The sequence below is a fragment of the Malaclemys terrapin genome, chromosome 1, assembly GCF_027887155.1.
Source record: "Malaclemys terrapin pileata isolate rMalTer1 chromosome 1, rMalTer1.hap1, whole genome shotgun sequence".
NCBI lineage: Eukaryota > Metazoa > Chordata > Testudines > Emydidae > Malaclemys > Malaclemys terrapin.
In genome coordinates, this window is record NC_071505.1 from 55,966,860 (window position 1) to 55,994,679 (window position 27,820).

General features: G+C 41.9%; 1 protein-coding gene across 3 annotated transcripts in view; it reads left to right on the plus strand.

The window, feature by feature from the left end:
• The window catches only part of TMEM117 (transmembrane protein 117), a 348,666-nt gene that overhangs the window by 157,107 nt on the left and 163,739 nt on the right, over window positions 1–27,820 (plus strand). For all 3 annotated transcript variants that reach the window (XM_054024758.1, XM_054024774.1, XM_054024766.1), the window contains one exon: window positions 13,828–13,927. In XM_054024758.1, the coding sequence (XP_053880733.1) occupies window positions 13,828–13,927 (100 nt within the window). The remainder of the gene's footprint in view (window positions 1–13,827; window positions 13,928–27,820) is intronic.

A 27,820-nucleotide genomic window follows, 5' to 3' on the forward strand; every position in this document is an offset into this window, starting at 1 on the left:
CTGTCTATCTGAATTTAACAATTCCAGTTTGATTTTGTGAATGCTGTGTTTATATCCTTAGGATTGTCTTTCGCTGTATTCTTGCATCTTACCATTTGTGCTAAGGGGAGGGGGACTGGCACCTGGGTGTCTGCCTTTGAGTGGTACATCAATAAGGACTGTCAACAATTGAATAACCTTGCGCTAGCAGGACAGTGAGCTGACTAACCCCCAGGGAAACCTATTCTTCCAAGTGACCTGGTAGTCAACCAGTGGATGATCTGAAGGGGTTTGAAGTCACTGAGAGTGGTCACCTGACAAAGCAGACTGCAGCTTTATAAAAGGGAGACTCTGTCATGCGTCATCCTGAGAGAGACAGGGGAGCAAACCAGGACTGGAAGCAGAGAAGGCTGAGCAGCAGGAGAAGGAGGAATCATGGATCCCTCACAGGCATAGACCAAATTTGAAGGGCTTTTGGAGTAATGAGGAAACTAAAGCAGGATTTGGGTGCAGGTTTTGTTTTGTTTTTTGTTGTTGAGTGCAGGTTTAGTTCTATATAGGTCTTGTGCTCACTAAGAGTAAAGTGTGTGTTTAGAAATTCCTTTGCAGAAACAATGCATTACTTGTTTTCACTGTCACATAGTCCTCAAAGAGGGAAACAATATACCTGAGGGTCCACAGCCTTTATGGAACTCTGAGAACATGCAACAGTTACTGGGGAGGCTTTGGAAAGCTGGCACTTGTTTCAGGGCCGAGCCAATTGGACTGCAGGGTCCCCACTGCCAAAGATGGATGTCAGACATGGGGTCAGTACCTGGAGTGAGTGCCTGAACACAGTCCAAAGAGACAGTGCCTAAACTCTGCACAGCCCCAGAAAGCCAACAGCACATGGGACTTGGGTGACCAGACAGCAAGTGTGAAAAATTGGCACAGAGCATGGGGGATAATAGGAGCCTATAAAAGAAAAAGCCCTAAATATAGGGACTGTCCCTATAAAATCAGGACATCTGGTCACCCTACATAGGACTCAAGGTTCGGTTTCAGTGCATCATCCTAGAAAGCATCCACCGGGGGAACTCATGTAGGTTTGTAGCTCAGAATATACAAATAGACAAAAGGTGCCAAAAAGGATGGTGTACAATAAAGCAACCCCTGTTGTTTTAACTTATATACATCTAGTAATAAACAACCCAGCACACTCAATAGCATGTGCAAAGCTCCACATACCCTTGTCCAGTGTTAGTGTTGTTATATTCAAGCAGGTGGTAATTCCTATCGTGACAACAAAATGTAATTCTTTATTAACAAAAACTAGATTAATATGGCAGCTCTGACAGGATTCTGGTCCATTTTTGATATCACTGTATATAGTGAAAGCCAAAAGCAACAAATTAAACAAGATGTGTGACTTCAATGGACCTGCTAGTGACTGAGTTGATTAAATAAACTACAGAAGCTTACTAGCCCATTAAAAAAGGTATGAGAAAGAGAAACAGTTCTTTTCAATTGTTTTATGACTTACTAAGCAATTTACAGTATTTAGCAGTGAGAAAACCTCTTAACACTCTCCCACGCTGCCAAATGGCTTTGTAAATAATGGCCAGCCTCTGACCCCTTTATTTTATCTTTTCAGTGGAAGAACTTGTACTTTAGCTGAAGAGTCCTTTCTGCTCAAAACAGCTGGGGTGAAAGAGCTTACTCATTTAAAAAAGGAATGAGCTTTGGATATTTATGTGAAGAGTTCACCTATTAGCACAGTAGTGTTTGGAGGGCATTTGGCAGCCTGTCTTTGACCTGCCAGTGGAATCCCTTGTTCTCATCAGTAAGCAACCAAGTGAAATCTGCAGCTACATTTTTTATTGTCTGACTAAACAAAACATAAATTAAATGAAGTATATTATACTAATGTAGTAAAAATACTGAAAAATGTCGAATAATCTATAAATTAGGTGGTAACAAAATTCAAGAATAAACCAAAAGTAGTTGATGCAGTTCAAAATGTTACTGGTATGAATGGGGAGGATAGGAATTTTGAAAGTAGGAGATGTTCTTCTGCTTTTGGAATTCAAAGGACAAATGTCCTACGTCATACCCATTGCAAGCCTACATCTGACATTAATCAAGTTTCCTGTCAAGCACCTTCGCACTTTCTCCCATGCTGGCTCTTTTGCATAGGAAGAGCTTCCTATTAGAGTTGGATGAAACTTTTTTGGCGCATAGTAAATTCTCTGAAAAATGCATTTTTGGGGTGCACTGAAACTATGCACAAAATCAGGTCGAATTCAAGGAATAGTTTCAGTGGGAAAACTGAATGTTGGAAATGTCAGCTGTAAGTTTTTAAAAAATAGAATGAAAAGTCAGATTGAAATGACATTCAACATTTTGACAGGAACAAAATATTTTCAGTTTTTTTGTTTTGGCAAGAAAAACAACAAAAATTCAGTTTTGGTTTGAAATGACACCATACTGAAAAATCAGTTATTCCCTCATCTCTTCTTCCCACTGATATCCATAACAGCAGTAGGCTATTTTGGAGAGAAAAAGGATAGCCCAGAAGTTAGGCCATTAGCCTTAAAAACATGGACCTGGGTTCAATTTTCTGGTCTGCCACTGACTCCCTGTGTGATATTGGTCATGTCATTTAGTTGCTGTGTGCCTCAGTTTCCTGCCTCTAAAATGGGTGTAATAGCACTTCCCTACCTTGCAGGTGTGTTGTGAGGACAAACATATTAAAGGTGTGAGGTGCTCAGGTACTATAGCAGCAGAGGCCATGTAAGTATCTAGGATTGATAAAACCTCCAAATTCCTTTTTAAAACTCACCTCTACCATGATACATACCAAATAATTAATAATGGCTGATCGCTGCTAATCCTCATTGTATTACTGTTATCTTCTCTTTCTCCATTGATGGTTTTATTGAGACAATGTTTTTCATCATACAGTAGATTGTAAGATCTCTGGAGCAGGGACTGTCATTTTTGTAGGTCATGGAGCCGGGAGGGCCATTCAGGTCATAGGTTTGTCCCAACCAAAAAGTGGTCAGGCTGAGTGGCTCTGTGACCCCATGAGCCACAATGCCACTCCCTCAAATTTGGGGAGGTGGGAGTAGAGGCTTATGGATCGGGGTGTCAGGCTGCCAGTGGTGGTGGTGGACCTGAGACGGGAAGAGGAGGTAAGAGGTGGAAGAGGAAATCGATGCCCACCCACACACTTTAATTGGTGCTCTGCAGTTCCTGGTCATTGATTACATTTGTGCAGTTGCTATCACAATGGTATCGTGGTCCCAGACTGATTGGTTCTAGGTGCTACTGCAATACAAATAAATAATAATAGTACACTGGGGTGAAGGGATGCATAGACTTTTGCAGGCTTTCCATGGTGGGATGTATTTCACTGCCTATTATACCAATAGGGCAGCAACTCCATGTTCTCTTGCTGTCAAACTTGACCATGTTCTCTTGACCAATTCACTTTGCTTTTTTTCTGGGTGTTTTTTGTTTTTGGAGAAGGGGAGATAAGTAGCTCTTTTTATCTCTGTTTTGTGATGTCAAGATATTATATCTGCACTAAAATTATATCACACCTTTCTCTTAAGCTTCTGTTCTGGTTCTTACAGCACCTTCCAAGAGTTGGGGGACTAGAGAGAAATTCCTATTGTTTCTTGAAATATGTATGTTGGATGGCTTTGGAGAGGATTCTATGTCAATGAATACTGCCCTGAAACATGAATATGAGGCAATGGTAACATTATCTTTGTTAGCTTGGCTGGCCTGGCTCCAGCTGGGGTGCGTACCAGAAGGTGAATATCAGAACACTCTGGTATCTTATGGAATATTCAGATCGCCTGGTTTAGTTGTGGGTTCCTCACTTCAACCCTACTGTGGCAATGTAGTTCTGTCCTCCACAGACTGCTGACAATGGAAGCCCCGGTACTCTGCAGCAAACTAGATGTAAATTCTGTATCATGGAGTCTTCATCCTGCAAAGCTCCAGTTCAGACTGCAGATTCTGTGGCAGCATCCAATAAATTTAAAACATGAGGGTTGTAGTGAATTAAATATGAAAATGAATAATACGGTCAATGCAGCATTCCCCCATGTGTCATAAACTGGATTTAATATTGGTATTACATTGTCCCCCCTTTTTTTCGATTTCCATTGTGCTTCATATTTTGCATGAAAATACAGAACAGCATTGTGAGGGGTCAGAGAAGCAGGAAGTTTGGGCAACTAAGGAGGAGAAAATTGATTTTCTGGCACCTGGGAAGGAGCAGAAGGCAGTTTGACACTGCGAGATAAACACATTAATGGGAAATTTCTCCTAAATAGTTAAAAATATTGGCACTTAACTTTGAAACCAAATGTTGAAAATATAACCCCCAATTGAGATAAATTCATGCCTCTCAGAACTATAGCTTGAGGCTGTCAGACACGATTGCATCATTTTGTATTTGTTTCACATTTGGAAGAGTTTCTCCACAACTTGGAGTGCTAGGAGCTTTTTTTAAAGAAAAGCTTGGATTGTGAAGCACAATTCGGAAGCAGAGAGTAGATTCTGTGGCAAATTCTGTGGATGTGGAATCATAAAGCACTGATGATACTATAAAAGAGCACTGATCATACTATAAAAACTTTCTTTTGATTTTTTTCCCCCACCATCTAGACTTTTCAGGTTCTTATTTGCCCAAAAAATTGAGTGTCCAGTCTGAGTATTTGGTCATAGGTGAAGAGATACCTCTGTCCTTTACTGCCTTATCTGCACTGCCAAAAAGGGGACCCATGATTCACCACTGGTGCAGCTCCATCAGTGGCAGCTGATGGAAGCTGTAATGTACATAGGGTGAGGGTTTTTTTACCACTGTCTCATCTCACCCTGCTCTGAGCTGTAAGCAGAGTTAGATGGTGTGTTGGTAAAAATCCCCATCTACATTACGTGCTTTCCACTATTGCTATCACTAGTGGTGAGCGTCAGTGGAGATCAGTCTGAATCCTGCAAAGGAGAATTTGTCTCAAACTTGCTTCTTTCCATGCACATGAGGATTTTGCTATGTTAAAGTTAATCGCTTGTGCAGCACTGTGCAAATGTATCCTTCGAGGTCAAATAATGGTGCAGTGTACTTTAAAGAAAATGTGTACTTTAATTAATTGAAAATTGAGAATATCTCTCAACTGCAGTAATTGAAACCAAATAAAGATTTGTATTCCTAATAGTGGCCAAATTTCTGCAATCACCTATTTTTTGTGTTCTCAAATGAAAATTGTTCAAGTAGAACATAAAAGATACAGAATAATTTTATGCCACTAGCATTAAAAAGGAATAGAAAGTAGTGCATTTCTGTTGTCATTTCTAATGAGGCAATGGCAAAGCCAAATATTGTTTCCTGATGTTTCAGATGAAGTTGTTCTTTATTTCATTTGTAGTTAATGAATAGAGCTAAAAATATATACAGGTTATATTGCTTAATAGCATCTTTATAATAATTTATTACTTTAATTATAATTCACAATTTGATACTCATCTACATTAAATCTAAATTAGGCCTTAATTATTTTTAAAATCAAGTGTATCATTTACACCAGGTTATTATATCTTAACAGCATGTAGGTATGTGTGTGTGTGTGTTTGTGTGATAAAATGGAAATGCTTTGGGCTAGTGTTGCAGGTCAGATAGAAAATGGCACTTTGAAACTGGTGAGCTGAAAAATTCTCCTTCCTGGGTGCTCCATGTTTTATTTTATACAACCAGGTGACTGCAGACTTTATATTTCTCCTACTCTGAAACAACAAAAAATATTCTGACTAAAGCTCTGTTTTTGAGGTTCCTGGCCCAAAATTGATACAAAGGCAAAGGATGACGACAAAACCAAAAATAAAGCAAATGGGTTTGCTTGACTTCAACTTCCAAGGGACCATCAGTACATCCTGACTCCTTCCAGGTCTTTCTCCATTTTTGGGCATTATTGTCACCATTCACAATATATCATGAATCTCAAGATAGTTTATGTTCTTTCTAAAGCCCCAGCTAAAGCATACTTTAACAAACTCAGAGAAATGGTAGGTAAGGTTCCATGGGAAGAAAATCCAAGTGAAAAAGGAGTTCAGGAGAGCTGGCAGTTTCTCAAGGAGACGATATTAAAGGCACAACGGCAAATTATCTTGCTATGAAAGAAAGCTAGAAAGAGTGGTAAGAGGCCAATATGGCTCCATCAAAAGCTCTTTAATGACCTGAAAATCAAAAAGGAATCCTACATAAAGTTGAAACATGAAAGAATTGCTAAGGAGGAGTACAAAAGAATAACACAAGCATATACGGACAAAACCAGAAAGGGTAAGGCACAAAATGGGTTACACCTAGCAAGGGACATAAAAGGAAAATAAGAAGAGGTTCTTGAACTATGTTAGGATCAAGAGAAAGATGAAGTAAAGTGTAGGTCCTCTACTTAGCAGGAAAGGAGAGCTAATAACTGATGACTTCAAGAAGGTTGAGGTGTTTAATGCCTATTGCGCTTCAGTCTTCACTAAAAATGATGAACAAATACTCAACACAATTAATATTAACAATAAGGAGGAAGGAATGCTAGCCAAAATAGGGAAAGAACAGGTTAAAGAATATTTAGATAAATTATATGTATTCAAGTTGGCACAGCTTGATGAAATTCACCCTAGGGTACTTAAGGAACTAGCTGAAGCCATCTTAGAACTGCTAGCAATTATACGGGAGAACTCCTGGTGGACAGTCAGGTACCAGAGGACTGGAGAAGGGCAAACGTGGTACCCATCTTTAAAGAGGGGAACAAAAAAGACCCAAGAATTATAGGCCAGTCAGCCTAACTTCAATAACTGGAAAGATACTGGAACAAATTATTAAAAACCAATTATCCTAGAGGATAATAGGATTAGTAATAGCCAGTATGGATTTGTGAAGAACAAATCATGCAAAACCAACCTAATTTCCTTCTTTGACAGGGTTACTGGCCCAATGGATAGGGGAGAAGCAGTAGATGTGATATATTTTGATTTTAGTAAGACTTTTGACACAGTCCCCCATGACATTCTGATAAGCAAACTAGGGAAATGTGATCTAGATGAAATTTACTATAAGGTGGCTGCATAACTTATTGAAAGACCATACTCAAAGAGTAGTTATCAGTGTTTTGCTGTCAAACTGGGAGGGCATATATAATGGCATCCCACAGAGGTCAGTCCTATGCAATATTTGCATTAATGATGTGGGGGGAATTGGGCTAGCTCTAATAGTGTGGGCTTCTGTGTGCTTGGCCTAGGCCTGCCTTGCAGCCAAGCAGGCCCCAGGCCTCTCGCTAAGCTAAAAGTTGAACTCCGATGGCTACGGTTGGGGGCGGGGTGTGTGTAGAAAGCCCCAGCAACAAAAATAATTTGCAATATGTGTGTACTGCTTTTAAAATACAATAATCACTTGTGTGAAGCAATAAAGTAACCTAAAGTAAATGTAACCCATGCCTTCCCTTATACCAATTGTATAACTACCCCCATTGTGTAACTGTACCCTGTAAAGGGCAATTGTGTAGTAGGCACCCCGTAGAAGGCAAGGTTATAACCACGTTGGAAAGTACCAAAAAGACCATAACTCAAATTGCACCCATACCAAGGCAGGTTACAAAAGAATACTGGAAAGTACCAAAAGACCCTACCTCTCTTATTCCTAATAAGATCACTATTGCCCAAGTATGCGTAATTTGATTCCTAATAAGGTTATTATTACTTAACTGTGTGTAATTTGTTTGCCGTTTTAAGCTTTAAAAGCTAGTGAGTGCTTTACTTCGGGGGAACAGTTCCTAATAGCTGCTACCCCCAACGTGTTGGTGTGTATTCAATAAACAGGCCTCAGGCTTAAGTCTCTGAACTAAAATCGATGCGTGGGTGACTTTTTCCACGACAATTTGGGGGTTCGTCCGGGATCATTCAATGTCCAACCGAACCGGAGGACCGCGGACCGCTTCCACACTGACCCCAGGCGCCAGGTAAGAGACCGTTATCTCTATTTGGGCTTCGGTGGGAAGCTGCCCATAGGCTCGGGGTTTAGGTGAGGACGCGCTGTGATCCGAACCTTTTGTTGCTAGACTTACCAGCCTGATGCCTGTCCGTCCTGTGTCTGTTTGTGTCTGTTTGGTGTTTGTTTACTCCAGGAGGGTCGAAGGCGACCCTGGAGTGGGCTCCAGGAGGGTCGAGGGCGACCCTGAAGTGGGCTCTGGGAGGGCCGAGGGTGACCCCGGAGTGGCAGTAAGGGTTGACCCCGGGAGGGTCAAGGAGGGTTGACCCCGGGGGGCGGCCTCAGGTTAGCCAGCAAAAACTTCCCGCCGGCAGTAGGCCAGTAGTGAAGTGCCGTAAAACTAGCCGCCAATAATTGGGGCTAAAAGCCAGTTTAGAGGGTGTGCCGTATGTTTACGAATGAGTGAGGGTCGCAGGGTCCCCTTCCCTTGTTTCCCTCCTGGAGCCCTAGGCTCCCTTCCCTGCTTGGAGAGCGAGGAAGCCCCGGGAAACCGTCCACAAACTCCTAAGCAGTAGGGTGCCTGTCTCCATTCTCTCAAAGATGGACCGGTGCTCTTTGCTGAGGGAGGGGTGTGCAGGGACCGTGCCTTTCCTGACCCCTTCTGGTCTGTCTGTATGTTCTGCGACCGAGTTCCCTTCCCTAACTCCCCGCCCGGAGCCTTAGGCTTCCTCCCCGCTCGGAGAGCGAGGGAGCCCCTGGAAACTGCCCACTACCCCGGAGGCAGAGGGGCAGTCGACGCCGTTCTCCTGAAGACAGGCCAGTGTGCCTTGCCGAAAGGGGTGTGTGCGGTGGCCACATTTTCTTTTCTAATCCGTCCGGTGTGAATGCCTGAATGTTGAGTTGTAAGTTCCACCATCGCCTGGGAACATAAAAGAAAAAGGCGAAAGGGCACATGGTAAATGTTATATGTTTTGGTGTTGTATATTTTGTCCACTGTGCTAGCCTATCTGTTAAATTAGCCCTTTGTGGGTGCCTGTCCATTTGGTTGTGGTTGTCTGTCAGGTATCCATAATGGGGGCAGGGGAATCTGAGTGGATTCCCATGCCAGAAAAGGGCACTCCTGCCACGTACATGTACTCTAATTATGGTCCCTCAACCTGTAAATTTTTAAACAAGTGGAACTGGTACACTAGGAATAACCCTAGCCTGCAATTCCCCCCAGATGGAACTGGGCAGGGAGCTGCTGTCCAGCCCCTAAAGGCTCCAAGGGCAAGAAATATTAAGCGCCTTAAGTATCAAAAGCCCTTACTTGTACCCCTCAGACAGTGTCTCCCGGTACTGAGGAAATGTTCCCCTTGCGCCATTTCCCAGGCATTGGCGCTTTGGGTCAGGAGACCTTGGTGTCTGTGCATGCACCTTGGTCTCCCCCAGAATTGTATAATCTGCTGTACCCCAAATGGTGTGAATCTGGACGTGCCTGATCTCGCTCACAATGGGGTTCTGGCAGTTTTGCAGAAGGACACTCTAAAGGAGGAGACCGACCCCAGCCCTTCCTCGTTGCAACAGGAACTGCTGGCTAAGGTTCCCCCCCTTCATTGTGGGCTGATCATGCCAACCTGGTTGGGCACATTGGGTCTGCCCAACCGGCTGAAATTCACCTAAACCCAGCAAAACCCCTTCCCAAAGTTCAGTAGTACCTTCTCTCAAAATAGACTGAGAAAGGAATTTAACCAGCAATCCCCTCCTTAATTTAGCTAGAAGTCATTATTCCTACGGTCAGTAGGTGTGACTCCCCCGTTTTATCATGCTGTTAATACTGCTGTTCTTCCTTCCTTTCCCATTTTCCCTAGCCCTGCTAATATCCTTTCCTACAATGCACCGGTGCTGAGGGGTTGTTACCGCCTTAAGAAAAGGTTGTATTAAGTCTGGACATAAAAAAAAATTAAGGTTATTGTTAAATAAGATGCATCTAAATAAATGTGTGTATGTAAATATATGTGTATAAATAAATAAAAGGGGAGATAGTCAAAAGCCCACCCTCCTTGCTAAATTGGTAGTGAAACAATGCCTGTGCCCATGAAAGAAATAATGCAACAAGAAAAAAAAGATCAGGCCCAGACAAGCAGGCAACCGCAGTTTGAGGAAGCTAAAAGAAGGAAAATGAGAAGTTAACTCTGTAGTTACTGGAAAAAAATTAAGCAGTAAAACTATGTACAAATGTTAAAAAAAAAAGGTGTTATAAAAAGGAAAATTTTTGGTTTCTTTGCAGCCATTCCTTTGGGAGTGTCTGTAAATAATCCAGGCAAAAGGTTATTTAAGTAATAATCATTTGACTATAAAAAAGTTAGTCAAATTTCCTAAAGAACACTCCTGGTGTGTACAATCTTTGTTTTATAAGTTTAAAATAAATTGATATTGTTTTGGGGTTGTAAAACCAAAAAATACTTTTGCCAAACAAAATAAGCTAGTGTTGTTTAATTTTGGTATTTAGCATCTAATCCTTAAGGTAACTTAATGCTTTACCAGGTTTAAATTGTTGTTTGACCAGAAAAATGGTGAGGGGTTCTTGGACGGAGTTTTACAACAGTTTTGGCAGAGGTGTTTCTCGGTTTGCCAGAGCTGTTGTGAAGCTTTGTTTAGAAATTTCGTACCACAATCTGGCATACCTGTAAGTAGCAACAGTAATTGTAAACCTAATTTTACTGAACTGAATATAAAAAGTTGTGTGCAGCTTCACAGATCCAGTAGGGCCAAAGGCCCTTTGAAGGCCACTCCCAATCGAAAGACCGGACTCAGCCCTCATAACATTTCTACCAGGGCACCCGATGCGACTACTGGACAGGACTAAAATTCAAAACAACCTTGACAAACTATAGAATTGGGTTGAAATGAGCAAGATGAAATTCAATAAAGACAAGTGCAAAGTACTGCACATAGAAAGGAAAAATCAAATGCACAATTACAAAATGGGGAATAATTGGCTAGTTAACAGTACTGCTGAAAGGGATTGAGGGGTTATAGTGGATCACAACGGAATGAGTCAACAACGTGATGCAGCTGCAAAAAAGGCTAATATTCTGGGGTGTATTAACAGGCGTGTTGTATGTAAGACATGGGAGGTAATTGTCCCGCTCTATGTGGCACTGGTGAGGTTTCAGCTTGAGTACTGTGTCCTATTCTTGGCACCACATTTGAAAAAAGATGCGGACAAATTGGAGAGAGTCCAGAGGAGAGCAACAAAAATGATAAAAGGTGTAGAAAACCTGACCTATGGGGAAAGGTTCAAAAAATGGGAATATTTAGTCCTGAGAAAAGAAGACTGAAGGGGACCTGATAACAGTCTTCAAATATATTAAGGGCTGTTATAAGGAGGACTGTGGTTAATTGTTCGCAGTGAAGATAGGACAAGAACTAATGGGGTCTGCAGCAAGGGAGATTTAGGTGAGATATTAGGAAAAATTCTAACAGGGTAGTTAAACAATGGAATAGGCTTTCAAACACCTTTCAGGGATGCTCTAGGTTTGCTAGGTTCTGCCTCAGTGCAGGGGGCTGGACCTTATGATTTCTCAAGGTCCCTTCCAGCCCTACATTTCGCTGATTCTATGATCCATGGTGTTGGGTGATTACTTGAGAATTTCTGCTTTTGTTAAAAAATTAAGTTAATTTCTAGCCATCAGGGTTGTGGAAGAAAGTTTGAAAATATGAAGTTTAAAGGCTCAAAAAACAGAAGAGAAAAAGAAGAACCCCAAATGTATTATTTTAAAAAATATTATTTTTAATCCAGTCTCATGATTTAGAGCGTGACATGATTTTTGAGTGCTTGGGATTGGCAATACTGAGAAAGAGGTATTGTTTATAAACTTATTTCCCAGCATGCCTTATTCTCCTGGGTCTCAGAGGGAGACTGACTGGAACAACCAAGAACCAGCCATTATGAAGTCCTTTCTCTTTACTAAATCCCCAAGATCCTACTTTAAACTTAACATTGTTCCTCTTCCTTGTGGTTGTATTCTTCTTTTTCTGCATCAGAAGGGTTTGCAACCTTGTTGCAAGGTTTCAGGATGCATTTCTGACCTTCTCAGAGAATTCTCACTCACCTACTCAAACCTCAGGGAGATGTGTGTGGTGGGGCATACTTTCTTGAATTACTTTACATTATTGTGGTAAATTCTTCAGATCACAGTATCAAGGTGATGATCATTGTATACTTCATTTCCTCAGGAGAAGCTGTCTGATGTACTGCATCAGCTATAGTGAATGCTCTTAAAGTTGTTTCATTCAGATGATCTTTCAATGTCCATGTCACTGCAGTCGTGAAATCTGCTTCTTGACACCTAAGAAATTTCTTTCATTCTTCTGACAGAGATTCTGATGCCTGCTTTTTTGTGCTGCTTAATTGAGTATTACAATGCTTGTCTTGTAGTATTTGGTTTGACATTTGATTAACAATCTGCATTTGGTACCAGGATTTATTTGAGTACTTGGAGTTTTCACAATGTGATCCAGTCCTGGCACAATTGCACAGCATAGCAGTCAATTCTGCATTAATTCTGAATATGTTTATGCAGATTTTTTTTTAATAAAGCCCTTCACAGAGAGGGACCTTTCAGCATTTGTGAGTTAATGAGTCTATATATGGGTACCACTCTGTCTGCAGAAGTTAGAACCTACCGAAAGTGGTTGAGCAAGTTCTGCTAATTCATTGTGGAAGGCATGGCTTATTAATAGGACCAGTTTATAAGAAAGGTTGGTGTGCCTGAGGTTTATGTTCTTTATTATTATTTGAGTTCTCAATAAAGCCAAACCCCAGAAAAGAACAAGTTTGACCTTTCACAGCATGTGTGGATTTTATCTGGGTCAGTGTGTTCCTTGCTCAGACTGGGTCAGAGTCTCTGGTGATGGATACTGTACTATTGCACAATAGATAACACTAGTTTCCAAGAAGTTGTTAGTCAGTTGGCTTCATCATCCACATCCTTGAACATGCGTAACATTTATATAGTCTGTTGTTTTAAGAAGCCTGTAAATACATGTTTACTTGAAAAGATACAATGTAAGACCCATTATAGTTCAACGTATTAGCTCTTACATAAATATATGAGAACAAGCTTTTCTTTAAAAAATAAACCAGGATTGCTAACAAAGGAAATAAATATGCCCTAAGCTGTGAGTAAGAAAGATACTTCAAATTTAGCATGGGTATAGGTTGTTCCCAACTTGTCTCTTTGGACTGAGCTTGAAGTGGGTAGAAGACCATTGTGTGATGTTACATATTCCATTTGCTCCATTTCTTGAGTAGAATGTTTGGGGGGTTTTGTTTTGTTTTTTTTGTTAACTCACAGTCCTTCCCTGAACATAGCTTAATATGTGTGAAAATACATTTCTGTTCATTTTTAGATAAAGTATGTCCATGGAGATTTTGAAATTTAACAAGAACATGAGACAATTGCTTCTCACTAGAATTAAATGAAGGGTATATGTACTCTTAAGTTAAAAGACACATAGTTGTATGACTCACAGAATTTAAGGTCAAGTGGCTCAATTATTTTTAAAGAGTGATGAAAGGACTTTATTTTTTATGGGAGCTCTCCAATTGACAGAATGCTACAGTTCTGTTTGTGCTCAGGGAGAGGTGAAAAGTGTAGAACTCTTCTTACAGTCTTCAGAAGTTTTTGTCAATCTTTGGCTTAAAAAAATGACACGGTTGTACAACCATATTCACTTCTCCATCTCTAATTGGAACTGACCCCTGTAGATGTGAGATCTGGCCGAATATGTTGTCATACAAAAGCTGGAAAATCTTTCATGTTAAAAATATTTTTCCCTCAGTAAAACAAATAAATGTGTGTAACTTACAGTCTGTGTGCTTATTTCCACAGGGCATACATCATAACAGACTTTATGGGCATCAGGAACGAAAGTTTTATGAAGGTTGCTGCAGTGGGGACTTGGATGGGAGATTTTGTCACAGCTTGGATGGTAAGGAAATTAATAAAGCACTTTAATGCAAAACACAAAAATTGTATAACTGTTGATTAAAGCAAAAAAATCCTGAACCCCTTGAAATCTGAACATGTTTCAACTCAGACAAGTACAAAGGTAACAATGGCAGGGTTTGGTAATGAGTTGGGAATCCAAAGGAGAGCCCGTTAAAATGAATTGGGGCCTAATTTTACTCTTCTGATGTCAATGGGAGTTTGTCATTGAATTCTATGCAAGCAGAATTGGGCCCCTTCTTTGCTTTGAAATAGCACCAAGATAACATAGTGGCAAAGTGAAAAAGCAAGTAACAGCACAGTCTCCATCTCTAGTGACAAGGAGAAAGCTGAGGAGGAAGAATTGACTAAGCAAACTGATTCTAAGAATGAAGCAGGAAAAGGAAGAGAACCAATAATATGTCTAAGATACACTCGGATGTTGTCTGGAAAAAGCCATCTTAAAGGACATCACCAGATTAAATTTGCCCCACATTTAGGTTTTTGTAAAAATAAGCTTTTACAAACCTAAGACTAAATGTTTTCATGAAGCTGCTTTAAATTCCAATGAACCATTTTTAAAAAGCATGTTCCCTTGCCATGTTTGCAAACCAAACATGTTAGCAATGCATCAGAACAGGAAAGTGACAACTAACAACACATCAAAGTAAGTTTACTCATATATTTCTTGGTCTGATCTGCAAGAAATACACTTTTTAAAAACAGCACGAATAATTTAAAGTAAGTAAGATTTTTAAAATTCTGTTGATTTAAATAATTGAAGGTTTTAATTTGAACACAGGCAAGATTTATTTTTAGAGAGATCTGATTCTGCCACCACTGATGTCAATGGTGGCTCTGCAGAGAGAAGTAGCAGCTACGATTTTAACTTTACAGGATCCATTGAAATTCAATTGCCATTTTCTTTTTCAGGCAGTGTTACTTTCTCTAACCAGTCAATGGTGCCTCAATTTGTGACCCCAAAAGAGTCAGCAGTGTTCAAGTTGCTTTTCCATTAATGCAGGAAATACAGCTCTGAACGTATTTCAGAGGAGTACAGACACATGGGGAGAAGGTGTCAGCATTTGACATGTCTAGTTAGTAATCACTGCTACCTGTGACATAAAGCATTGAAAACAAAGTACCAGAATAGAAAGAATCTTAAGGTATCTGTAAGAATTAGGAACAAACACTGCTGGTACCATTTCTTAGTCCTTGGGGAATCATCTGAGTTTCTCCCCATTTATTTTCTAATTTCCACATATTTGGAGCAGCATCAAGGATTTTTTCAGCATATTGTACAGTAAGTGTCAGTGGCTTGTCCAAGACAAATTACCCTCTATGAAATGGTGGCCATGAAAACCAAGTACACATCAAATCATCCATCTGAACAGGTTTAGAATAAAAACATTGCACAGCTGATCTGTGGACTTGATGTTGACATTTAATGTGTCTTTCTATCAAACTAGTAATAAAACTCCTGGCTGAGTCTGAACCTCATTAGCATGGTCCTTCTTTTATGGACTTCCACAGAGTTAAGCAGCTATGCAAGGAAAGATGAGGCATGATCTAAACCAAACGGAGTGGGGTCATGTCTATTGTAGATATGTTGCTCATGGTTCAAATGGTGGATTACATGTTGGTCACAGTACATTAGGCAGTGTTCCAATTTGTCAGCTCTTCGCCCATCTCCTCCAAAGTACGTGTCACAAAGAAATATGCAGCACTGTGTATTATCACTTTAGTCATTGTATAAAACAGTTGACAAATTAGGCTGCTATGCAAATGTTTGAGTTCAGAGGCCACTAGCATCCTGGACTCTCTTTTCATATGTGAATCTCTCTTTCTCCCTGTAGCCTTCATTGCCAAGCATATTAAAAACACTTGGGGATGTTATGCATGTTAGCTCATTCTCTGCTTTCTTCCAATGTGATATGTTGAATTTGAAGGTAAATCACTATGAAAATGGTTTGTGGCTTCCCTTCAGTTTTTCACTGATTTCCACTAAAAGGGCTATTTGATTTTAGAGGCAACAAAGTGTTTTCATTACAAAGGAGGTGTGCTCTTGCACAGAGCTAATATGGGAACACTTACTTCTCTATAGAATTTCCACTTATTTTTTATCCACAAATAACAGCATTCCCTGGGGGAAATGACCTTTGCAACCTTCTGAAATGTGCAAATTTTCACTTGCAAAAATCTGAATTCACATGGGCAAAGCCTTAAAGCAAAAATGAATAGTGAGACCGCTGCTGCTGGGTCAGTCCTGCTATCGCTCCACTTTGCTGCACACAATGTGGAAAGAGCAGACTACAGCAATGGCAGCGCTTCAGAGCAACTAGGCCTAACAGCATCAAAAAAGCACCAGTAGCAGTGTCAGCAGGAGGCAGACTGAGGTATGGTGGCAGGAGAAAGCCATGAACATGCTCCTGCATGAAAGTCTCCCTTAGAACTTTAATATTTATGTGGAAAAATCTATCGCAGAATTCAGGAACCTCTCCTATTCTATCATTAATCTCAGTGACCATTCCTGTCCACTCCTCTGGAAGCCATGGCAAATCATTTTAGCTATGAGCAGGTGTGGTATCATGCTCTTCTGGCTATTTGGACTTGCTTAACAACTTTGTGAATGCTAATCACAGTACTGAGATATACGGAAGTGGCACAAGTGATTTGTAAGCACTTTGTATTCTGAGAAGTCCTCCAATACTGGCAGAGCTATAAAGAGGAAAAGAAGGACAGAAACATCCAGTTTTGTGGCAGGTTCTAGTTTACTGTAACCATTATATTCTAATGTGCTTAAGAGGCTTCTGCAATAACTAAAAGTCAGCCATGCCTGTGCTATTAAGTGTAAGATGAGAAAATGCAGATGGTATTCTCATTTTTGTGTACTGGAATCCTGTTGGAGTTCAGATCCCCATGCTACATTGAATTGGTGGCAGCAGAAGTCAGCACTGATAATGTCAGTATGAGTTGTGGACTTTCATTTGCAAAATGAATAAGAAATAAAAAATGCTATTCTAGCACAGGGCAAGACATTTCTTAGAAGTTGTCTTAGGATCATAATATCAGAAAAATATTTGAAAGGGAAGAATGTACTTTGGAAACATTGCATGATTCATGTATGGAAATCAGAATTTACCTCCTAAGTCCACTCCTTGTGGACATTGGCTCACTTTATGTCAGGATCTGATCCAGCTCCAATTGAAGTCAATGAGAATCTTTCATTAAGTTTAAAAGAGCTGGCTGAGCCCTAGGCATGCAAGTAGGGAGCATGGCAAAGAGACGCTCTCCTTTTCTGCCCGGCGTAGTGGCTGGCTATAGTTGTACTTCCTAAGGTCTGCCCGCAGTGTTAGACTCTCCAAATGGGTCTGGGAAGGGAGGGTTGCAGACAAGACACTGACTACCCCACCCTTCTGCACTTATCCAGGTATGAGATGGGCGGAATGTATGCTTCACTTCTGAAATGGTGGCAGAGCTCTTGCTCTGATGTGCCCAACCCATAACTCTCCAGAGGCAGAGGCTCAGTTGGTCAGAATACCTCCAGATAGTCCTGTTGCAGTGTAGACTCTCTGTATCCCTTCCCTACAATATAGAATCAGGCCACTGTATAACCTCTGTATTTATGGATGGAAGAATTTGTCTATCAATAACTGCTGAATAGGTTGCTTAGCTCTGTGTTTCAACCTTGTTAGCAATATATTCCTCACCCTCACCCACACACACACACACTACGTGAATATATGATGTAGTGTAGGTTCAAGTAATACAGCATGTATATTATATTTTAATAAACCAGTTGCTTAATTTAACCTTCTTATATATCAATAGTAGGTGTAAGCTTTGTTCAGATTGTTTTATCGGTTGCTCTTTGTAGTAAGAGTAGCTTATTACTTATTGCCCTGAATTCAATTTTTAAATAGTTCTTCATATCCCATTGGCAAGAATGTGTTTTATTTACAGTATTGGAACACATTTACTTGTGTCTATTTTGTTATCATTGTGATTTCGAAACACTGCATTTAGTTGAAGAAAGTGGGAGAACAAACTGTTAAAATGATATTTTTTCACAATGCAGCTCTTGTGTCTATTAGAACAGAAGATTATTTTCATCCTCATTTGTTCTCACACAAGCCTGCCTATCTCGACATTCTAGAGGAATGAAGGACACATGGCTACCGTGCACTTATTAGTTTGCGCCACATCTTTGTTTTTCTTTTATCTGTTAATGTATATGTTTTGTTATGGTTTATTAAAACAAATTAAGCAGAGAAGGAATTCCACTTGATGCTGCAAAAACTTTTCAGTTGCTGAAAATAGCCTGTGCTAAAATGTACTACAGCCCAAATGGTCAAAAATAAAACATAAAATAATAAAGTGGTTGAAAGAGAAATCTCCTTTACTACAGCACTGAATTTAAACAGAATGCATTTTTGTATGCAAAAATAAAGTCCAACATATTCTATAGAAATAGTAAAATTCCTGAGATACTGTCTTTGTTCTCTAGAAGTAAGTTTTGGACAGCCACAAATATTCACTCTAAAATTGTGTGTGAGTGAAAGAGTAATCCATCTGTCCACACATATGGTGAGAAAAGCAGAGAAATTTGTTCTGCAGGGTACTGCATATTGTCTCATTCACAAACAGTGAAAGAACTACCATTTTTGCTGCTTCTTCTGTGGCAGTTTGGCATGTCATAAGCCCTGGAGTGACTGATATCACCTCTAACTCATTATTCTGTCAAGGGTTGGGCATGACAATTCAGATTATGATCAGTGTCAATCTTTTTGATTGTTTCCCTTTCACTGATATATCAAATGACAGAATAAAGCTGTAATTGAATTTGAAGTGGCATCTGAAAAACAGGATAGCTAACAACTCTGCTGTACTTCAGAGGTGGAAATGAAATTAAACTGTGAAGCATGAAATGGAAGGAGCAGAATGAATGATAGATATTGCTAAACTCACTTAACCACACTGCACACGGGTGTAACTAATGACCTCATTGGAGGCAACGAGATTCTGCCCATTCATAGAAGCACACTTGGTGTCAAGTGCTCGCTCTGTCTCTCACTTCTTCCTTCCCCTTTTCCAGGGCTCAGTCCAGTGCCTGAGGGATTTCTGATTAAAGAATAGGTTAATAGGCTAACTCATACATTCCCCTGCGGCATTTATGTAGTAAAAGATCAAAACCCTAATCCAGCAAAGTTTTCTTGGGCCAGAAGAGGACTTAACCTCCCTTTAATCATCCAAAAGTACAAGGCCAGAAGATGCTAATGGATTGAGAGGGGTCCTATAGTTATAAAACTTACCTAGGACAGATGCAAATGAAAACAACTTTTCTTGATTGTTGGATCAAAGGCTGTTAAGACATATTTTTTCAGCATTAGTTTTCTAATTATCTTTGTGATCAAAGACAACCTAGACATGTTGCCCTCATGTACGTTGCTGTTCCTGATTCCTGGATGTAGTTATTTGCCATGGAATTTGTTCAGCATAGCAAGCTTTTCTGTAAGAAAATCGTGCACACATTTGAAAATAACACAGGAATCTCTATACTGGAGCAGACCACTGGTCCATTATGTCTAGTATCCTGCCACCCTACCATGGTCCATACTAGATGCTTCTGAAAAAGGCTCACCTCCCTCCCCATGGTGCACCTAGACAGTTGTACAATGCTGTGCCTGGAGGTTATGGTGATTTCCTTCTGGACCCTGCAGTCATGACCCTAAAGCCAAATATTTGGATTACCCTTATCTTAGACCTATCCATGCATGTTATTTGCCATACCGATTCTTAAAGTAGTTAAGGTGATCTACTTTAAGAATCGTTATGGCAAATAACATGCATGGATAGGTCTAAGATAAGGGTAATCCATTCTAACAGTATCCAAAATTCATATAGTTCTGAGATTTTTAAAAATGCAAATCCAGTATAATACTGAATCTTAATGAAAAGTATTAGGCTAATCTGTTTTCCCGACGTTGCAGCAGAAAGATTTGGCTCCATCACTTTCTCAAAAGACATGAGAGTGAGAGATAGAGAGCAAGCAGAATTCCTTCTGTTGGAGCATCTGCTTTCCCAAGTCTCAAATCTTGTCCAGTTGATACCTTTTATAGAAAGAATCTATTATACAGTAGGCATGTATATTAGGCAGAGAGTATATATCAGAGGATGATGCCTAGACTATGGGGTACAAAAGGAACGACCTGTTCTGCACTAGAAGTGGCGCATAGACTAAGTCACATCATTGCATATTTAGGCATGTTTGCCCAGATTCTGAACCCACTGAGGTCAATGTGAAGCTTCCTACTAATTTCAGTAGCTATAGGATCAGGTCTGCTGTTTTTCTATATCTTAATGAGGAGGACAATCTCTTTCAGGCTTTTCTTTGTGAAATAATGCCCAGACAGAAAAGGGAAAATGTGGCAAAAAAAGATGTGTCCTGAGATCGTAAATTTTCCATTGTATCAGAATTCCTTTTCTTCCCCGATGGACTTTGCATTGGTGCTTTTGAGCCCTTTCTTCCTCTTACTTTTGATGATTAAAGAAGAAAACCACTGTGTGCTTCTTTATAATATATTTATGGACACATCCTTTTTAGTTTAAAGTTCTTTCTGGTCTTCATTTAAACAAATATTTGTCTCTATAGCACTAAATGTTCTCTTTTGACATACATTATGGTGGTTTATTTTAATTAAATACTTTGGAAACCAAAAATATGTACCATCAAAAATAAATATAATAACAAATACAATAACCTTCCAGCATTTCTACACTCAGAATTCCTTGCATGGCCATTTCCAGCAATCCTACATTCAAATGTGATGTGTTCTTCATCTACACTGTGAAGGTGTGGGCAACTGAGAGGATACAGAGGTGGCTCTGGAAATAGCCCATTAGCCATCTGTACTTAGATCTCTTCAGAACAAGTTCGAGCTTCTGTTCTCTAACATGGAACACATCCTATCGAGAACAGTTGTCTGACTCTGTAACCTAATGGCTGACTTGAAGCACGCACAAACCTTTTACATTGACAGAAAAATAAAGGATAATTTTCTTGCTAGTGCTGGAACTGAAGCCCTTTCCAACAGCCTCAAAAAACCTGCCAAGATGCATAATGAGCAGACTTGTACCAAACTTGGAGCAGCAAGGCTGATATTATCATAAGAGAAGGATTCAATCGACCATGCAAATTGAGCTGAAGAAGTGCAGTGGACTAAATATATGATCAAATAAGACCCCCTGCATCTTCCAAAGGGAGAGATTAGCAGCAGATGGCAGCGGCACACAGCAAAGTTTTCCTTTAATCCTAAATTCCTTCAGGGTTTGTAAAATGAGATATCTGAAACCCCGAGCAGTGAAAAGAGGAAATCAGGATGCTATGTGTACTGATAATGTTCCATCACATCACTCTTGACTCACAAGATGATGCTCTTGCACAGTGGAAACTACACATTTGAAACTGATAGAGAAAGAGAGAGAACAAATCTGGTCTTTAAATGTGTTATAATGAAGCTGGCTGGCTATGTACAACCAGGACTTCATTGTAAAGTCTGAAGAAGCAGCTGGAAGCATCTTTTTTGATGCAAGTGCCTCAGCCAAAATCCACAAAGGTACCTGGGTGCCTAAATCCCAGCTTTAGGCTCTACTGCAATCCACAGAACTGCTCCGCTGCCACCTAACCCTGTAGGTGCTGAACCTTACTTGGCACCTAAGTTTTCAGGGTAAAATTTCCCTAGGCACCTATGTTTCTGCCTCTGGGCACATACACTGCTGCCTCGCTCTAGGAGTCTGGGCACCTATCTCCATCCTAAGCCCCAGTGCGATCCACAAAACAGGAGAAGATTGGCAGAGGAGCATCTCTCTCACCTGTGGCGCCTGATCCAGTAGGTGAGCTCAGAGCACAGGTAAGGGATCAGACCCCATTCAAAATCCAGATGGAGGTGATGCTGCTGCTGTCCACCTTATAACCCTTAGCCCAGTGGTTAGAGCCCTCCCATGGGATGTGGGAGAGCCAGGGTCAATCCTTCCTTTGCTTGAGGTAGAGAAGGGATTTAAATAGGGGGCTCCTAGCATTGAGCGCATCACATCGTCCGACGTGTGTGGGGGGGGGGGGGGAGAGAGTCTCTCAATCTCTACTAATGAAACCCTTAGTCTTTGTATAAATAATTAAATAGCTGTTGGAGTAGGGGGGGCTGGATGCTGGGTTTCTCACGTCCCAGGTTCAGTCCCTAAACACTAAGCTATAGAGCAAGCGTCAAGCTGTCTCTTTCACTGGCCCAAAGGCTCTTGATGTAGTCACACACAGTGGAATGACTTCACCGGAAGAGAGAGAGAGAAAGAGAGCACTATATTAGACTAGCCCATAGCCCGGTGTTAGGGCACTCTCCTGAGAGTTAGAAAACCCCTGTTCAAATCCTTGCTCCCCATCTGTCAGACTCGGAATTCAGCCTAGCTCTCACGCCTTCCCAGTGAGTGATCTAACCATGGGCTAAAAAAAAGTGATAAGGGTGCTGCTGCTGCTACCACCAGGTCATCCTCCAGGTGTGGAGCAAGGGAGGTGCCTAACTCACTCTCAACTTAGGCACCTCAGTCACCTGACTCCAGGATAGGGGTTCCTGGCTGAGGATCACAAGCAGAAATAGGGCCTTCCTGCAGCCTGGTGGTGGAGAAGGACGGGGCTGAGGGCACAGCCTTTTGGTTAGCATCTCCCATTGGCTAACTTAGGTGGCTTCCCACCTAGTATGCTAGCTTCTGTAGATCACATTCTAAGGTGCCCGTCTCTCTCTCCATGCATTATATAGGGAACCTGGGCACCTAACTCAGGCTTTGTGGATCCCACATTGTTCTAGTGATTTTCTAGGTGCGCTCAGTGTCACAACACCTTAGTCCCTTGTGGATCCAGGCTGTCCTTACCTCCTCCCCCTTGTATGAAGGCTTATGTCTTCACTCATTAACCGCTTCAGCTTACATATCAGCATGAAATCCTGCTCCCATGGAAATCAATGGCAACAATCCCATTGATTTCAGTGGGGCAGGATTTCACCTCAGTGCTGTGATTGTGGGGACAATGTGTTTAGACTGTATCTGGGGTGAGAAGGAAACTCTTTAGGTACCCAGGATATTACAGAGTACCACTGTAAACCGTGCTGTCCTGTTACCCAACAGTATTTACACTAGAAAGTGTAAAATAAAATCAGACTCAGAAACTGTGGTTAACAACTCCCAGCTCCAAGACCTAAGAAAAAAGTATCTGGCATTACCATAAAACTATTCAGTACAGACATAGGCCCTGATTCAGAAAAGCATTTAAGGATATGCTTACATCCATCCTAGTGCAAACCTAATTTTCCTGTGCAGTATTTAGATACTACAGGGCTGGGCTGTAATAGGGTGGCAGAGTTCTTCTGTTAACCCATCCAATTAGCAGATGTTGGAAACCTGCAGCAAGCTGAAGACATTCTGCCATGGCAGGTGCAACTCATTAACTCCACCTAGACTATAGGGGAGGTGAATGAGAAAGCCCAGGGCTAGGATGGAGAGGTCTCAGCAAAGAAGTTTTAGGATCAGCCAAGCTTAGGCTGATGTTCATTGTCTGAGTCATCATTAAAGTCAAACCATAGGACGAGTGTAAGATTTTTGGACACAAGCTCAAAGTCTGTGTGTTCTGCTGAAGAAAGACTAAAGATTCATTATGTTCATATGGCTGATGTAGAAAAACTTTAGATAGTATGACAGATACTGCAACTCCATGCAGTAGCTTTGGGGAAATAGTGTATTAAGTTTTATGAATGGTTCATGTACTACTGTGGACCAGAGATTGCATGCAACTCTGGGGACAGAGGTGGTGGTGAGGTGTTACTCACCTCCTCCAGGAATTAAAAATAATGAAGAGTGATTAAGGTGAGTCACTCAAGCAGTAAACACCTCCAGACAGGTACCGTTTCTGGGGAGGTTTGCATATACTGGTACAAACTGGGTATTCCAGAGACCAATAGGCAAAGAATGGGTTTTTGATATAAAAAGGCTGGGTTTAAACTGACTCAGGGCTATCTTTCTGATCCAGCGACCAAACAGGAGCTTCTGTCCAAGGAAGGACCCAAATGTTGAGGAAGGGTTGGAAACACGTTAGCCTGCTAGGGTCACATAAAACTAATGGGTGACTCCTGATAGATTTAGTGTGTGTTTAAATCCGTCTTTTGTCTTTATTACGTTCTCTCTAATACTTTTCCCTTAAGAATGAATGTGCTTGCTTGGGGCTTGTCTCCACTTACTGGGGGATTGAGGCGCAGCTATTGATCCACTGGGGGTTGATTTAGTGGGTCTAGTGAAGACCCACTAAATCAACCGCCGATCACTCTCCGGTTGACTCCGGTACTTCACTGGAACAAGAAGCATAAGGTAAGTCGACGGGGAGTTTCTCCCGTTGACCCAGTGCAGTGTAGACACAGCACTAAGTCGACCTAAGGTATGTAGACTCCAGCTACGTTATTCATGTAGCTGGAGTTGCATAATTAGGTTGACTTAGCCCCGTAATGTAGACCTGCCCTTAGAAAGCACTATGTAGTAGCTAGTAACTGCTGGCAACACACTGTTCATAGCCCTTGGAGAGAGAAAGCCATTCACAGGTGCTGGCCTGTAGGCACATTGGCTTGCTGGGGGTATCACAGTGTAAGATGGGGCTGTACAGCCTTAAAATTCCCCAGTCAGAAGGGAGTAAGGGACAGGGGTCGCTGCCCAGAGACAGATGCTGCCCAGAGACAAATGCTGGCTGGAGACTTGAGATCTGACTGGGCACTCCTAGAATGGAGTGGGGGAGACAGGTGCCATTGCCCTGAAACTGTGACAGAATGCTTGTGGTAATTCAAAGCTAAACTGAACCCTGGTGTAATCTACCGACTATAGGAAGTAACAGCAGAGGTGAATTTGGTCCCAGGACCTTAAATACACAACTGTTTTTTCTGAAAATAAAGACATTCAAATGAAAAAGTTCAGTGATTTGCACTGAATCTCATTTTAATATTGTGTTTAATAAAATGGGCTTGGTACAGATCAATCTCATCTTGTCTTTGCTCTTTTTGTATTATTGCTTTACATGCCTTGAAATGGGAACTTCAAGCACTTAATTAAATGGATAGAAAGGTTGCTGAGTTTCACTCAACTTTTTAAAGCACCTTTTGAAACCTCCATTAAAAAGCTATTTTTACAATTTCTTACAGCACACCTCTGCATATCACAAAAGTAATTGCTGCTCCTGTACTGGGTAGGTTTTTTTTTTTTTTTTTTTTTTTTTTTTTTTTTTTTTGGCATTTCACAGCTAAGGAATTTAGCTTCACAGCAACCCTGTGAGATAAATTCATTAGGTGTCCCCATTTTGCAGACTGAGGTATGTGGCGGTTAAGGGGCTTGTCCTTGGTCACACAGTAAGTCTGTGGTGGAATTGAGAATAGAACCTAAATCTCTTGACTCCAGTCCTGTGTTTGTACCACAATGATATCCCTGTTCCCAATTGTAATTACTATTATTTTTCTTTGTCTCCATTGATGGCAGCACCCTGGTGTATCTAAAATGTGTGCCCTCTCTGCACAGTTGCCAAATACCTTCTTTGAGGGAAAACCAAACCCAAATGCCAGTTCAGCTGGGCAGAGAATTGAGGAGATGTAAGGGAAGCAGTTGGAGCTGCTCGATGGAGGCTACTCCAGCCGAGTGCCTAGATCAATTTATATGGTACCTCTGTGGAGGTTAATGGGAACTGCCCCCTGGTAGGTCTTCTGGGATCTCACCCACTTTTCCACTGGCCCACCCTTGAGCTGTCTTCACCCATTCCAGGCTCAGGGCCGTGAAGATCACTCTTGGCCTGACTCTCCACTGGCTTGGGCTGAGTTTACTCCTGTCCTGAGTAATCCCACCATAGTCAATGGATTTATGCTAAGAGAATGGAGACTCAGGTCCTGTGTACCAAACCTTACCTACAAATCAAAAGAATGCCTGCTTAATGAGCATCCTGTACCCCACGTAGGATTTCACAAAAAGCAATTTCATCACCATAGAAACAAGTTCTATAGTACAAAACTCACATGGATATGGTTGTCAGACACCCAGGATTTGCTGCACTGTGGTTGCTCCACATACAGCCAACAGCCCAGTGACCATATGCCCTTGGAACTGTATGGTCCCCTGATCACTGGGTCAATAGGCTTATCTAGATGAGGGAAAATTGTATGAGTGTAACTACAAATCAGTGTTGCTATGCTGGGAAAAATCCTTAATGTAGAGATACTGCCCTGCTGCAAAATGGGGCTGTGATTCTAGGCCTGCTCTATCTTACACCGGTCCAGGATCACCAGCGTGCAGCCATTGTGGACTTACTTCCTCTTGTCTCTGGCATGCCTGCAGAATGTCCACTGTGCTAGTGGGGGCCAGGAGCAGGTAGCAGAGAGTCAACTGTGATGGCTTTACTCCACCCAAGAATTCCTCTGTGCCAGGGCAATCCCCAGCTGCCCTGTTACATTAGTTTTCCATCTTTGCAGTTTGCATCATGGAAGAGGCACAAAGAATAGGACGAACAGGAGCTGACGATCTGGCCTAATGAGAGTTGCATGCACCTCTAAAGCTGCAGGTTGGATACCACCACTCTAAGTGGATAGGAAAGCTCAGTGTGTACAGGATCTAGCACGGCAGAGCCCTGATCCAGATTAGGGCCTCGGGGCCTTGCTGAACTATAATACGAATTAATAATCAGTGTCACAAAACTCCATTTTCTTAACAAAGGATGAACTGAAACACGTTATCGTGTTATCTGTTTTGTGGATTTTCTGCATTGCTGCTCACTCTAGTATCTAAGCACTGAAGGTATGTCTACACTGCAATTAAAAACCTACGGCTGGCCCATGCCAGCTTATTTGGGCTTGTGGGGCTCAAGCTAAAAGGCAGTTTAATTGCAGTGTAGACATTCGAGCTTGGGATGGAGCATGGGCTCTAGGACCCTGTGAGGTGGGATAGGCCCAGAGCTCAGGTTTGGGCTCAAGCCCAAATGTCTACACACAGGTAAACAGCCACTTAGCCCACCCCATGAGCCCAAGTCAGCTGGCACAGGCCAGCTGCAGGTGTCTAAGTGCAGTGTAGACAAGGCCAGCCTTAGGGGTGGGCCACATAGGTGACCGCCCAGGGTGCCGTGGTCAAGGAGACACTGTGCGGCAGTGCACAGGTGCCTGGCAGGGGAGCACCACAAACTTGCAGAGCCAATGCGTGGGGGGCGGGGAGAGGCAGATTTCTCCCTGCTTCCTCCTGGCAGAGGAATGGGGTGGGGAGCGGTGACGCACAGATACTGCTTCCCCCCCACACCCAAATGTTGCTCTGTGCCCCACTAAGGGTACATCTACACTACAGGGGGGAGTCGATTTAAGATACGCAAATTCAGCTACGTGAATAGCGTAGCTGAATTTGACGTATCGCAGCCGACTTACCCCGTTGTGAGGACGGCGGCAAAATCGACTTCTGCGGCTTTCTGTCGGCGGCGCTTACTACCACCTCCGCTGGTGGAGTAAGAGCGCCGATTCGGGGATTGGGACGCGATAAATCGATCCCCGAGAGGTCGATTTCTACCCGTCGATTCAGGTGGGTAGTATAGACCTAGCCTAAGGGACTTTGCGGGGGGGAGCAAGGAGCAACGCCAGGGCCTCCCTGCGTCCAGGTCACTTTCAACACATGGGCTGTGCTCTGAGGCCAGCATCAAGAACTTCTCTCCTGCCCTCCCCTTCTGCAGCCCAGCTGGAGAAAGTGACCTGGATGCAGGGAGCCCTGGTGTTGATCCTCGTTCCCTCCCTCACAGCCCCCCTAAGGGGGCACAGAGTAGTAGCATTCGAGCAGGGGAGCAAGCAGCAATGCCAGCTGC